The sequence below is a fragment of the Schistosoma mansoni genome, chromosome 1 (genome assembly GCF_000237925.1).
Source record: "Schistosoma mansoni strain Puerto Rico chromosome 1, complete genome".
In the NCBI taxonomy this organism is placed as follows: domain Eukaryota; kingdom Metazoa; phylum Platyhelminthes; class Trematoda; order Strigeidida; family Schistosomatidae; genus Schistosoma; species Schistosoma mansoni.
Genome location: NC_031495.1, coordinates 64,568,104 through 64,582,454, shown reverse-complemented (window position 1 = coordinate 64,582,454; position 14,351 = coordinate 64,568,104). Strand labels below are relative to the sequence as shown.

General features: G+C 38.0%; 3 protein-coding genes across 3 annotated transcripts in view; 2 read left to right on the top strand and 1 right to left on the bottom strand.

The window, feature by feature from the left end:
• Positions 1-5,033, top strand: part of Smp_000970 (hypothetical protein) — a gene marked incomplete at both ends in the record, with an annotated part of 22,647 nt that extends 17,614 nt beyond the window's left edge. The window contains one exon of the mRNA XM_018795203.1: positions 4,935-5,033. Within this exon, the coding sequence (XP_018649539.1) occupies positions 4,935-5,033 (99 nt within the window). The remainder of the gene's footprint in view (positions 1-4,934) is intronic.
• Positions 5,034-5,230: 197 nt separating this feature from the next.
• Positions 5,231-6,460, bottom strand: Smp_000980 (high mobility group protein). Its single transcript, XM_018795202.1, has 4 exons — positions 6,426-6,460; positions 6,159-6,332; positions 5,788-6,114; positions 5,231-5,696 (listed from the first exon to the last, which is right to left on the bottom strand). Exons 2-4 carry the CDS (start codon positions 6,309-6,311, stop codon positions 5,496-5,498), a joined length of 681 nt encoding a protein of 226 aa, XP_018649538.1. The 5' UTR covers positions 6,312-6,332; positions 6,426-6,460; the 3' UTR covers positions 5,231-5,495.
• Positions 6,461-6,739: 279 nt separating this feature from the next.
• The window catches only part of Smp_000990 (exocyst complex component 1), a gene marked incomplete at its 3' end in the record, with an annotated part of 28,296 nt that continues 20,684 nt past the window's right edge, over positions 6,740-14,351 (top strand). The window contains exons 1-6 of the mRNA XM_018795201.1: positions 6,740-6,883; positions 6,932-7,173; positions 7,210-7,376; positions 11,279-11,453; positions 12,649-12,896; positions 13,708-13,833. Of these exons, the coding sequence (XP_018649537.1) occupies positions 7,047-7,173; positions 7,210-7,376; positions 11,279-11,453; positions 12,649-12,896; positions 13,708-13,833 (843 nt within the window). The 5' untranslated portion in view covers positions 6,740-6,883; positions 6,932-7,046. The remainder of the gene's footprint in view (positions 6,884-6,931; positions 7,174-7,209; positions 7,377-11,278; positions 11,454-12,648; positions 12,897-13,707; positions 13,834-14,351) is intronic.

Below are 14,351 nucleotides of genomic sequence, written 5' to 3'. Positions count from 1 at the left end.
AATTTAAGGTCAACAAGAACCAATCAACATCGAGGTGTACAGGACAATCTGTGAACCACATGTGGAGAGATTCAAACACTTCACTTCTACCCGAAGTTTGTGCTGATGATGTCGTTCAGAAGAACGATGAAAGCTCCACGATCAAACCATCCAGCTCAGACGACGAAACTCCATCAAAAAAGTCATTGAAATACAATTAAAATTCCTTTAAAATAAAATTTCAACTCTATCTCATCTTCATACAATTGAATAGTTTATAAACAAATAGTTTAACCCAATACAAGTTATTCATAGATAATTAATGATTTAGATGTTCTAATATTTTATCATGATTCATTAAACTGAAGTAGTTGAACTTGAGGGACCTTTATCAGTAGGTTTGGAGTTAGTCTACAGTTATGTGATGTACTTTAGAGAAGACGGAATGTGAAGAACAATATATCTGTTGAGAATATGAGAAGAACTGACCCGATAACTTAATAAGCATATAAAATAATTTACTTCTAATAATGTCAACAATCGATAACATATTGCTTCAAGAATATTTCAATACTCTTTAGAATGAAGACACTATTCTCAATGGTAACTCCGCCTGTAGCTCCTCCAGGGGGCTACTGCCGGTCCCAAGCCCGGGTAAAGGAGGAGGGTTGGGCATGGGGTTAGCGACCCTATCCAGTGGAAAACCAACTCGCTAAAAAAACGCTAATCAGAAAACATTATTCAAACCATTTAAGTAAATTCTCAATGATATTCACTTTAGTAGTATATCACTACACAAACATCAAACTACATAATTGAGATTATTGAAAAACATAATTGTCTTCAATACTTTAATCCGATGGAAGAAAAGTCAGGTTCGGTTTTATTAATTCATTTATCATTAGTTCATTAATTTGTATTCAAGATACGTTAGTTCATTGAACGGTCTATACTTATAGTAACAATTGTAGTGACAAGTGAATTTTATTTTCTTTTTTCTAGACCTCTTTTCTTGAATATATCATATGCTCACTAGTGAATGGTTTCAAGAGGTATTTCATGGAGTTCTAGTGAGAAGCAGTGACCAGTGGAGTTCAACTGGGTTTGTTGTGAAATAGTAATTCACTGAAGACAATAGTGTATGGTTGCTCAATTTCGTGGATTGGTTGAAGTTAAACATTAACACCCTTGAATGCCGCCTCAGTGGTCTAGAGGTTAAGCGCACGCGCGTGAGACTGATAGGTCTTGGGTTCGAATCTCACGAGGCGTGATCGTGGACGTGCACTGCTGAGGAGTCTCACAATAGGACGAAAGGGGCGTCCAAGTTTTCCATGGTGGTTTAGTTTCAATTGACTCATAAATTCAACTACAAAATTACTAAAATCTCCACAAAACCCCTTCTGATGATATAAATATTGTCAGGAATATTTCGGATCTATGAACTATATTTACTTACTGAGTAATAGTCAAGATAAAGCCGTTTGAATTGTTGTCATGGCTTCACAAATATCTCAAACGAGTATGTATCAACTAACATAACTGTTACTAGGATATTCACTAGTTATTTTTTGTGGACTTCATTTTCATGAATGATTATTCCAACGACATTCAATCATAGTATTCTGTATGGGAAGTAATAGTTTTGGTTTTCTTTATTCAACGATTTAGGGAAAAAGATTACAAATCAGTTGATAGGGTTGTAAATCTTCATCGGTTGGGATGATTATGACATGTATCATGTAAGCCTAATCATCATCTACCCAGGTGTACAATAATGTCTAGTGTAGGAATAGGTTTAAAGGAAACTATGAGTGACCGAAAAAAAATGTGGTAGCAGTACGTACAGATGTTTACCGTTGATTTGAGTTATGTCGGAAGGTATAGACTATCTGGTTTGGTTCTATACAATAACCGTGATCAGTGGTTAGAGATGTTCTGTAACATGGGTGAGAGTCGGTCACGGTGGTTCAGATGAATTCACTATTTATATTCCTCTAGATCTCCAGTTCCAGTACTCCTTCATATACATCTTTTTCTTTTGTCTTTTTAAATATATGCCCATCGCCTATTTATTTATTTATTTGAACACATATATATTGGTACACATGGGCAACGAATACATATGCGCCACACAAGTCACTTGATTCGTGTGTGGGCTATGATACTGCCCAGACCGAAGCAGGTAGTTTTCTTAGGCGGCCATACCCGGAGCCTTCGACCTAGAGGTCTAATCCACAAGTCAGTGGAGCAACGTCAGGAGATGCAGTCCCATGGTAGCCGGTAACCAAAAATTAGTTCATACTCCATTTGTTCTTTCAGGATCTCGGAACCAATGAGCACCATTGGTTTGGAATCAGGGTGTTCCAACTCCCCTAGGTGGATCCTCCGTGTCCACCAACGTGGTTAAATCACTGGATATTCGCTTTTCGTCCTCTCAATTTCGTAAACAACACCCCCGCCAAGAGAAGGCAATGAGTAGGACTTCCCTGGCAGAGACTATATACGAGTGGCCATGCGAGAGCATTTGGAGAGGGAGAGCGGACTCTCCCCACTTCGGCCGTATAAGGGTCATCATATTGAGGTAGAGAGTAAAGACTACGAAGTCAAAATTCAATCTAACCAGTTAAATTTTGATGATTTGAAACAGTTATTATTATCACACAGGTTATCTCTGGAGATAACTCCTATGATTTCTGACTCCTTTGTTTGTGTTGTGTAAACTTCTTTATTCATGAATAATATCTGGGTTTAAGAGCAATAAAACAGACAAACTAATTGAGATATTAAGAAAGACAACACTGTAAAATACGAAGTATGTTATAGTGATAGAAGACAACCAGAAAACTGAATTCAAAATCCCCATGAAGAGAGTTAACAACTGAAGGATGGATATGGAATATTCTAAAGCAATGCTGTTGCACACAAACTGCGTATGCACAAAATTACAATATCAAAGATAAATTCAGTAATGTTCAACTGAGCAAATACACAATCATCATCGTTTGAACTTGAAGATTAAAATTATAGTATTTTCAAACTAAATGCCCAATCACTAACTGTCCCAACGTGCGATGTTTTATGGTGTAGGAGTAGGTTGGAAGAAAGCTAGGGGCGGCCAGAACAAAATATGTCACAAATCCATGAAGTCACTGACAAGTGGACTGAGCCATTTTGGCAGGTGTAGACCATTTGGTTGCGATCCGCGAGATGGTGGCAACCGATGGTTAGAGACCTTGAATGACATGACTCAAAATCGTTTGCAATGGCGAAGGTGCATCCACACTTTGTGTTCTGCCAAATTCTAATCTTCTAAATTCTTCATGTCCCTTTCTTTTTTCTCTTTCCAAATTTATTTCACTGGAATATATCCCTTGAATAACATCTCCAATCCCTAACCTTTCGGATTACTACTTATAGTCTTACTACCTCTGCCACTATGGAATTTGAATCGACAACTGAATCTCTATGCTAATGTGATATGGCAACTTGAACTGATATACGTACTTATGATGTTCTACGTCGTGACTGACTAACAAATGACTAAACTATTAAGCAGTTATTTCGAGTAATGATAATTTTTGATCTCGATCTCATGGATATAAGGATTATTGATTAAACACCAGGTAATATAAGGTGATAGACAATAACAATATTACCATACTAAATATTCGAGATGAGATTGCATAATGCACGAAATAATGTGTAGAAGGTATCGCTACACTAGATTTGACTATAAAGTGGAATCATCCAGAATTATTTCACACTTCTTCAATGCACGATGAAGACTCCTCTAGTTTTTGAATTGGTGTGTCTAAGATACAGAGTTATGAAGATTTTTCCGAGTCATCTTATGTACATTGGGTGAACGACATCAAAATTGTACGTGTAGTAGTTCACTGAACTCTGCAGAAGACCAGAGTTTGTTCTGGAATAAGGGTTTAGAACTCATTCTCTCAGTGTGGATTTAATCGACAGTGTATTAAATGTAGTTAGCATATCTCTGTCATCGTGTAAATCCTTCTTAGTCAATTGTGTTCTAAAACCCGTAGCTGCTTCCGAGTGCCAGTGAGCCGTGGTCTTAAAGTCGTAACTTATGTTGAATTTTAGGAGATTGTAAGAGGGAAGAAATTTGGAGTCTTGTGCTCTTACTTTCGCATTCATACTGAATTGAATGTAAGTCCTAGACCAATTTAAAGACCTTGTACATCTCGACATATACTTACATCATTAGCAAAAATTCTCATAGGAGATAGGGTAACAGTGGGCAATTTGCTTACATAAAATTTAAATGTTAGCAGACCTAGCACAGTGACATGTAGTCTCCAGTTACTCATCGGTCTTCAAGAAGAAATTTTGGGGTAGGTCCTTTACACTATACCGACAAGTAAGCTTCTTTCTCTTCGAATAGATTCAGTGAAAGTACGTCGAGAGACTCTTCTTATTTAGTATTCCAATCCATTGGCTGGTATTGTAGAGGAAGCAGTAATGCGTTCAGCCGATGAGAAAGATCACCCCGATAACAATGGAGATCAAAAAGACCTTTCTACGTGAAATTTTGGATACGTATCCACTTGCCAAGCTGTGACATCTTATTAATAACTCAAAAATGGTGATGACACTAAGCCATACGTAGATGAATGTCCCTTAAACCTAACTATAGGTCAGACACAATGTTACCATTGGTATTTCGCAGCCTTCTGGTTTTGTGTTATGATTGATATTTTCACTCTTCTTGTGTCATAGAGACTTGGGAATATTACCTGACTTTCCTCTGATAGAAAAGTAGTCTGTGAATATTTATGGTGCTTGTCACATAAGAAGTGGCTTTCTGGTGGCATATTAGCATGGAACATAGTGGTTCAGATCTTTTAGCATAATTTAGAGTGCTATCACTCGTACATACCGAAGTGTCTGGCGTCAAGATTATTTACATTACTCCATCGTAAATTATTTAGCGACTCAACCACGGTTCTGGACCTGATTTACCCCGCTCTTACTATCATCTAGATAAAAACAATAACGGCAGAGTAGACGAGCTTACAAGTCAAGAATGAAAGATCCCCTGATGTATAGGTCTCCCTATTGAGTAGCTAACTTTCGGGATATAACAGAGAAAATTGGTCTGGGTTTCCGACGAATTTATTCAAAACTAGACACTCTAGCAAAGGCCCCACACATGTCACCGGTAATCCAAGAAAATACAAGAGTTTGCAGCATGTCGCTTTCTTATTTTAAACATTGAAAAGTCAAACTGGTGAATATAACTGTACTATTATAAATTACAATACAGTAACACTCAATAGTGAACAATAATATATATATGTTTATCAGAATCTTACATCACACAATAAACGAAAGTCAAAGTATGAATGATGTACATTCAATTTATGAATGATACAAAAATAACAATAAAACCAATGTATACAAAGTTTAGGTAAGAATTAGAAGGGGGTTAGAACATTATAAATGCAATAGACCTGTACAACTGAGTTATCAAAAACCTAATGTTCTGATCTTCACTCTTCCTCACCCTCATCAGGTTCCCCATCATCTTCATCTTCTAACTCCGCACCGTTTTCATCACCTCCAGCGCTGGTAACTGTAGTGCAATCTGGATTCTGAGTTTCAGGAGTCCTGATAGATGCAGAGTTTGACACAGCACCTGCAAGTTTCTTCTCTCTAGGAACATAAGTCCCCGCCCGATATTTTATCATGTCCTGAAACGAAAGTATTTTTTTACAGATACAATATAAGCTTAAACGCAAAGGAATTAGGAAAACAACTTATGAACCAAAGTGAATCATTTACCTCTTCATAACGCTGTTTATCTTTTTGAGCTAACAGTTCATACTTTGCTTTATCTTGACAAGTTTCCCATTGACGTCCAAGCTCTTTAGCAATATCTGCGACTTTCCAATCCGGATTACTTTCTCTGACTTTTGAACGGAATTCATCACAAAAGAAAAAGAAAGCAGACCAGGCTCGTGCAGGTACTGTGGGGTCCTTAGGACCCTTGCGTTTCTTTCCCTTTTTCATACCATCTGGTGGCACGTAATCACACATTTCACGATTGAATCGTTCTCTATCCAAGACAGCTAAATCTTCGAAACGTTTCTTCTCTTTTGGTGTCATTAACTGTATGTTTAAAGTTGAAGATTTAGAAAAAAAAGATTACTGACCTTCCATCGTTCAGCGCACTTTTTTGAAAAATCACTGAATACAATTTGTTCACCAGGATGTTTCTTTTTGTGCTCTTCTCGAATAACTTGCACAAAACAGGCATAAGCAGACATAGGACCTTTAGGTTTATTCTTATCTTTAGTCTTATTCATGATTTAATATTCCAAAGGTATCTGGAAAAAAAAATTCAATCCGAAATCAAATACTCCATTGTATAAGAGCAAATGTAAGCGCATAAGATACAATTGATAGAAAGCTACGCTTACCAGTCTAAACAATAACAAAGGGAGCTTAGATTAGCTATGATGGCAATACAAGTCTATATAGACTAGATAGGGAAGGCCTAATGCATACGAATAAGCCTTAGCAGTTCATTGCAATCAATCTAACATAGGCAGGTCAAACAATTTAAGTAGCCAATCATCTTCGAGTTTTGATAATAATGAAATTGCGTTACAACTTGAACAAAATCAATGTAATTTGACTGCTAATAAATCATTATAAATATTCAGTATATTACAAAAGGCATATCTGTTATAACAGATAATCTTTATTTGTTTGAATTTGTCAATCGATTTGCGGGAAATTGTTTTGCGTTGCGTAGCGCCAAACTTATTAGTAGTGTAGCGCATTAGAACTGTATACTTCTGGTTTCGGTTCCAAGATCGTTTTATCTGTGGCTTGTGTTGTTTCTCATTGTTGTTGATTGCATTTGTCACTAAATGTAAGTTCATGGTGTGCTGGGTCGTCTACCCGACTTTCTTTTTTCCAGCCCTCCGTGCCTACGCTACTCTGAATGCTCCCCTAGTTTATAAATACCTTCCGGCTACACGCAAACCACTACATCCTAAATCTTCGTTTTTTTCGGTACGAAGTAATCGGCTCCAATGTCTGATGACCACTCAAATCAACTCTCACGACTATTTTACCCTATAAATGAACGTGTCGGCTTGTCGATTGGTGTTATATCTGGACACCAAAGCAAGCACAAACGGAAACATTTAGTTTTTACAAGTAATTACTGATGCAGATTTTTTAACAGTGTTTTAGTTTCACTAACTAAACCTACGAGCATTCAGGTCTATCTCGTCAAGATTACGGATAAAAACGAAATTAAGAAGGTGCAAGTATGCAACGCGAAAAATCTGAAAAAAATTGACTGCAGAGATACAAAAACTCAACCTAGCTATGAATTGCAGATAATTACGGAAAATAAGGTTAGTCTTCGTAACGTAATTTTGTCGTTCGGGAAGTTACCGTGACGTTTCTTTTGACGTAGTATTTTATTCTGGTCTTAAGCAGAAGCTCACTGTGTTTGCAGTTTTTAGTAATAAGGATATTATGTCACTGACCCTGTGTCAATTTCTCTAGCTTGCTTCTTCATGAAGATCCATATTCTGACATCATCTGCAAACAACGGTGTAGACTACATTAGCAGTCTCGGTAATTCATTGATGTAGAGGTGTAAGAAAATAAAAGTCCTAAATGGTAACTTAAGCTATATCACTCTTGATCGGTTCCCACTAAGGTAGTACCCAATATACCTCCACTCTCTGTCGTCGATCACAGTAGGTCTTTAACACGTTTGCGTGGCATATGTAATCCTAAAGCTAAAGAGTTTCTTCATAAGCCCTAATAACATCCTATCGAATGCTTTACTAAAATCTATGAATATTACATTGACGGACAAACCGTTGTCTAGGGCTGCTGTCCAATCCTCTCTCGCAATTAGAAAGGTGAGCTTGACTTTAATCCAAACCTGTGTTCTTCGGGAGCTGACAGATCAAATGGTTCTACGTGACTTATTAAGCAAAAGCCCAAATCACTTATTAAGTGACGTATCTACCATCGTGGTTAGACTGAGATTTTGGCAGTAAGACAAGATTTGTTTCTTTCTATACCTAAATGTGAAGTTCTTCCAATCTCTGGGGAGTTGAGTTTGGGAAACGGACATGTTGAGCAGCGTCGTGGGTTGTCTTAAAACAGCGTCTGCGAGGGATGACAACAACCGTGGATGTAACTTATCAGGACCCAGTGACCAGATCTGAAGTTGATGAGTTATTAGGATAGCTTCCTCAGTAACATATATTAGTCCTAGTGTTGGTATCCGTAGTGTGATTGATAAATGCTAACAACACCAATAAAGTAGACTTCTCAGAAGTAGATTGGGCAACAGTATAACTTATGAACGAATCAGTCAAATATAAGATAACAGGTCTTGGATTTTGGCTCGAAATTCATTCAACCATTTGGCTTGATAGCGTCTTGGCATTTTAGCTGATGTCAGTTCCTGATGAGAACTGAATCTAACTGGAAACCCTGACCATCAACTATGAATCATAATTCTAATTCCTCACACTGCTTTATGACCATCACTTCGTTCTAGTCAGTAGGTGTACATTCTCAGCGGCACTTTAGCGTCGCTCAAAGATTGTCCATAAATCATAGTCTCATCGAAGATTGATAACATCCCTGCTTTGATCATATCTGATTTCATAGTTTTCGCGCGACAGTGAAGAAATACTATCACCAATCAAGTACGGTTGTCGCTTGCTAACTATCTTTCTAAAGTGGTGCAGCAGTTAGTTATGGTCTTTTTACACCTATTCCGTATTCACACCTAATGGTTTGGTGGCCCGTTGACAAGAACAAATCCAAATTGGAGAAGTATCCACGGTGAAACACGTTTCTATTAAAACCGTTATACCAGGATTATATTCATCTATCATCAAGCTTAGCTCGAACGTTTTATTACTAAAACTGGGTATCATCACTCAGCAACCTCATCAGCATAAAGAAAATCGCATTATTAAGGCAACATTATCTACATAACTACGGTAAAGCCGGTTTGCAGCGATCGATTGGTATACATTCTATGAGACCATCTCCTGAACCTGTCACATTGCATATCGTTACAATACTCTGGCGAAATCAAGTGAGTAATCGGTCGGTCAAACGCGACGTACAACCTGGCATATTTTTAAGTCGCTTCAAGTTGTCCCCATCTAAATGTAAATTGTTACTCCAGGACTGGCCTGCGTCAACACCTGAACTAAGGATAGGGAGCGAAGTAGTCGAACGCGTCGACAACTTCGCTTATCTTGGAAGTCTGATCAGCCCAAATGGGTTGATGTCTGACGAAATCTCAGCACGGATTCAAAAAGTTTGTTTGGCTTTTGCCAACTTACGCCACCTATGGCGAAGACGGCATATCCGTCTATCAATTAAGGGACAAGTATACTGCGCAGCAGTTCGCTCTGTTCTACTTTACGGCTGTGAAACATGTCCATTAAGAGTAGAAGATACTCGTAAGTTACTAGTATTTGACCACAGATGCCTTAGAAATATTGCTCGCATCTGCTGGGATCACCGGGTAAGTAATAGTGAGGTTCGACGCAGGGTATTAGAAAATGATGGTAAATCAGTTGATGAGGTCATGAATCTTCATCGACTGAGATGGTTGGGCCACGTGCTACGTGTGCCTGAACACCGATTACCACGACGTGCTATGCTGACTAGTATTGGGGATGGTTGGAAGAAGGTTAGGGGCAGCCAAACCAAAACGCGGCATCAGTTCTCGAAGTCACTAACTTCTAGTCTGAGCCATGTTGGTAGATGCGGAGTACTTGGTTGGGGTCCGCGTGACTATCGTAACCAATGGCGTAGGTGTATATACTCTGTCTTCCCTTAAACCATGAGATTAAAATTGCTTCATGTCTTTCTTCCTGTACTATATCCTTATATACAATCTTTCTTTTATATATTACCACCACTAAATTAACTACTATGAATCCGTTGTTCATCTTGTTGTGCTAATGAGGTATGGCAACTTGGACCGATGCATATGTGTGCTTGGTCCTACGCTGTAGCTGACTGACTGACTGACTCAAGTTGCCACACCTTATTAGCCCAGCAAAATAAAATGGTGAGAATCCTAGAGTCGTTAAGTTAGTACCAGTATTAGCGGTGACCGAAAAAATTGGCTATCCAAGATGCGGTTCGACAAAATATTGATTAGGTAAATAGAAATTTATATCATGACTTAAAAACCAGGTCTGGGGACATGCATAAAGTGAATTCACCTTTCCTGTTGTAAACGATTTCGAGCCACGTTTTACGAGGTCTCTAAGTATTGGTTACAGTGACCTCGTTGATCTCAACCAGTTAGGCCACACCTACCTACGTGGTTCTGTGAAATTGATTACTTCATGTTCTGGTTCCATGTCTTGGTTTAGCCATCCTTTACCTTCTACCAACCTACTCCTACACCAGTTATCATGTTAAACATCCTTTCAAACAGTTGGGGAATGTAATGAGTAAATAGTCTCAGTCTACTAAACAGTTCTCACTAACCATATCTGCAACCAACCCAGATTTTACGAGTAATTTTAGCAATAAAATGGTACGCTATCAGTAAGACCCTTGTACATGTTCAAGTTTCATTTACGTATGATTTTTTAGTCAGTACAAAGAATTTATTTATCTATTTGAACACATAAATATTGGTACGAAGGGGCACCGAATACATATACGCCGCACAAATCTCATTCGATTTATCTGAGGGCTGTGATATTGCCCAGATGCCCAAGCTGAAGTAGGTGGTTTTCTTAGGGGCCCACACCCGGAGCCTTTGACCTAAAGGTCTAACTCACAAGGCAGTAGAGCATCGTGAGATGCAGTCCCATGGTAGCCGGTGACAAACGATTGGTTCATACGCCATTTGTTCCCTCAGGATACTGGAGCCCATGTGTACCATTGGTTTGGAATAAGGGTTTTCCAACTCCCTTATGTGGACTTTCCGTGTCCACCAACCCGGTTAAAGTGCCGTTCATTGGCTTTTCGTCCTCTCACTTTCGTAAACAACACCCCCGCCACGAGAAGGCAGTGAGTAGGACTTCTCTGACAAAGGCTATATACACGTAGCCATGTGAGAGCATTTGGACGAAACGGCCGTCCAGTGCTTCCAGGTTTTCCCTGATGGTCTAGCTTCAATTGAATCACGCTTTCAACTATAACAATTTTTACCTTCCTGTCATTTTGTGGATATAAATTATCATATTCACTCGTTTGTAGACTCCATTCATCTTCCCATATTTTCCTTATATTTCCATTGATTCAGATATGGGTATTTAATGCTTTAAAATTAGAAGAAAAAAGACATTTTATCAGTTCATTTTGTCGTACACTTGCAACACTTCTACCACATGTAATCAAAGATATAGAATTAGTCAATTTCCCACAAGATATAAATATTTCTCCACTTAGCCAAAATGAAACATTGGATGCTTTGCTTAGTAAGTAGAACGAGTTAACTTTTATGGTTTTCTATTTATTATAAAACTGTCTCTTTTTGTTACTTTGTCTCATAATTTTAGAATAGGTCATATATTTTACTATACATTTGAATCATATCAATGTATTGGATACAAATTCTGCAATTGTTTTTTTTTACCTTGGTTAGGGGAGGCCTGTAATATCACACTAGCCGTCACATACAAAAATATATCTTGAAGCTGAGTACGTGAATCTGTAGTTGTTAATGAGTTACACTGTGAAAAACGAATCTTTATTGTCTAAAAGTAGATGAAAGTGGACGAAAAGCGAATGTCCGGTGCTTTAACCGGGTTGGTGGATGTGGAGGATCCACATAGGGGAGTTGGAAAACCCTGATTCCAAACCAATGGTGCACATGGGCTCCAGTATCCTAAGGGAACAAATGGCGTATGAATCAATCGTTTGTCACCGGCTACCATGGGACTGCATCTCCTCACGATGCTCCAATGCCTTGTGAATCAGACCTTTATGTCAAAGGCTCTGGGTGTGGTCCCCTAAGAAAACCACCTGCTTCAGTTTGGGCACCTGGGCAGTATCACAGCCCTCACACAAATCGAATGAGATTTGAGTGGCGCATATATAAATACATTCTATTCCTAATTATTGTTGTATACTACTTATGCGGATATAAGTAGCCGAGGACACAATACTACCAGTGCTGATTTTGAGTCCTGAAGTGAACATCAACTTCAAGATGCTGTCAAATCCAGTTGATGATTCTCAAACTGGGAAAAACCTCCATCCTCGGTTTCACTGCTGACCACCATTCAATTTTGCTTAAAACATACCATCTTGCTTACAAATTAGCTACTACCTTGTTAAAAAGAAATTTTAAATTTAGTGGATACATATCAGTAGTGTGGGAGATTGTTGAGTTTGTATCACGAGTTGACCCTAGTTAGATAACCAGGAAGGATTGGATAATTGTTTCGTCCCATTATGGAACATTTCAGAAGTGCTCATCTCTGATGTGATCATGGACGTCTGACTTTAGACAAGTCTCATACTAGAATGAATTGGCTGTCCAATACTTCCTAGTTTTCAATGCTTATCCAAATAGAATCAGTCCATAATGTAAAGTAAAAAATTGCTTTCGAATTAACACTTTAACAAATTATTCTTTTCCTTTCTCTCTGACTAAAATATTTTGGTTAGATCCTGAATATATGTCAACGGTTGGTAACGGTGGCGATGAGGATGGTGTTGGTGGTGGTGATGATAAGTCAGTTGATAAAGATAAAACAGATGTCAATGCACCGGTCACTGATTCATACCATTCATTAACAAAACGTGAAGAAGATGATATACGACAATTTCTAGATGAACTTGATGAGGAATCAACACTCTTAAATGCTGCTCAACTAACCGAACGTTTACAAGAACAGTTGGCTCACATTGAAGGTGTAAGATGATTTATGCTTGTTCTTTGGATTTCTAAGAATAATTTATTTAGTAATATATTGTTTTGATGTTAATCAAGTTAGCGATACAAACTGACGTCAATTGACAATTGGATTTTGACTATCTCAGTAGTGTGTATTTGTAGTGCTTCTCACGAAATTTATATAAATGTTCTTTCGTCTGATTCTGTGTCAAGTCGTTAGTTCGTAAATTGATTGATGAGTTCCATTTACGCATAGTGAAAGCCAGATGGGATCATGCCTGCTTTCTATCAATATTTATGTTTAAATAGTGATAAATAATAATAATAGTGATAGAAACTCATTGGTATTGATTGTTTTAATCTTTCCATTGGTATTTAGGACTATCATCATTCAATCTCTTTTAGCTTATATGCATCCTCTGCAAATCGCCTCGATATTAACATCAAACCACAGACGTTTTGGGCAGAGTTGGATGGTGGTTAATAGTGGGATCGAGAACATGCGTTCTGCCTCATTTAGAACTCGTCATCTGGATGTATCTACATCCCGTAAAAATTCACCCCATTAGACAGTGCAGTGGCTATGTAGACTTAGTAAATAAGTGAATATCGCGATGGTGTTGGGTGCGGATTTTATTGGGTTGGTGTCGCTGAGTGAATATCAACTCTTAGTTGTAAGTAAATCGAAGTGACAAGTCCCGAGTAGGAAGGAACTGGTGTCTTGGTAATAATAAGGATTTACATTGTCTGGTTGTCATTATTTATGACTGAACTGTTTAGTTGTTCATACACTGTATGTATTGCTCTTATGTTTTGTTTTATTCCGATAGACAAATGTTCATTCAATTATGTCTTCTGAATCTCAAGTATTAAGTCTTATGACAACATTGGATAGTGCTATTGAACGAGCTGAATTATTAGAAAAACAATTAAATAATTATTATAGTTTTTTAGAGGTTAGTTACTAGTATTTTTCCTGTATATTTTTAAGGGTTACTTTTATGTATTGATATGATCAATTTTATCTTGTAGGAAATAGTGATGAGACCAATCATTCATAATCAATATAGCAAACTTGTTACTAATGTACATTATCTTAAGTCGTCATACCATATTAGTATAGCGACTTAGTTAAATAGATTTGTTTTACGCTAGCCACCAAAGGACGGGTTTACTGCGCAGCAGTTCGTTCCATCCTACTTTATGGCAAACATGACCGATAAGAGTAGAACACATTCGTAGGCTACTAGTTACTGACCATAGATGTCTTCGAAGCATTGCTCGTATATCCTGAGACCACCGGGTAAGTAATGCAGTTGTTAGGAAACGGGTACTAGGTAAAAATTGTAAATCGATTGATGATGTAGTGAAACTTCATCAATTGAGATGGCTGGGACACGTGCTACGTATACGTAACCACCGACTGCCCCGACAAGCGATGTTTTATGGTGTAGGAGTAGGTTGAAAGAAAGCT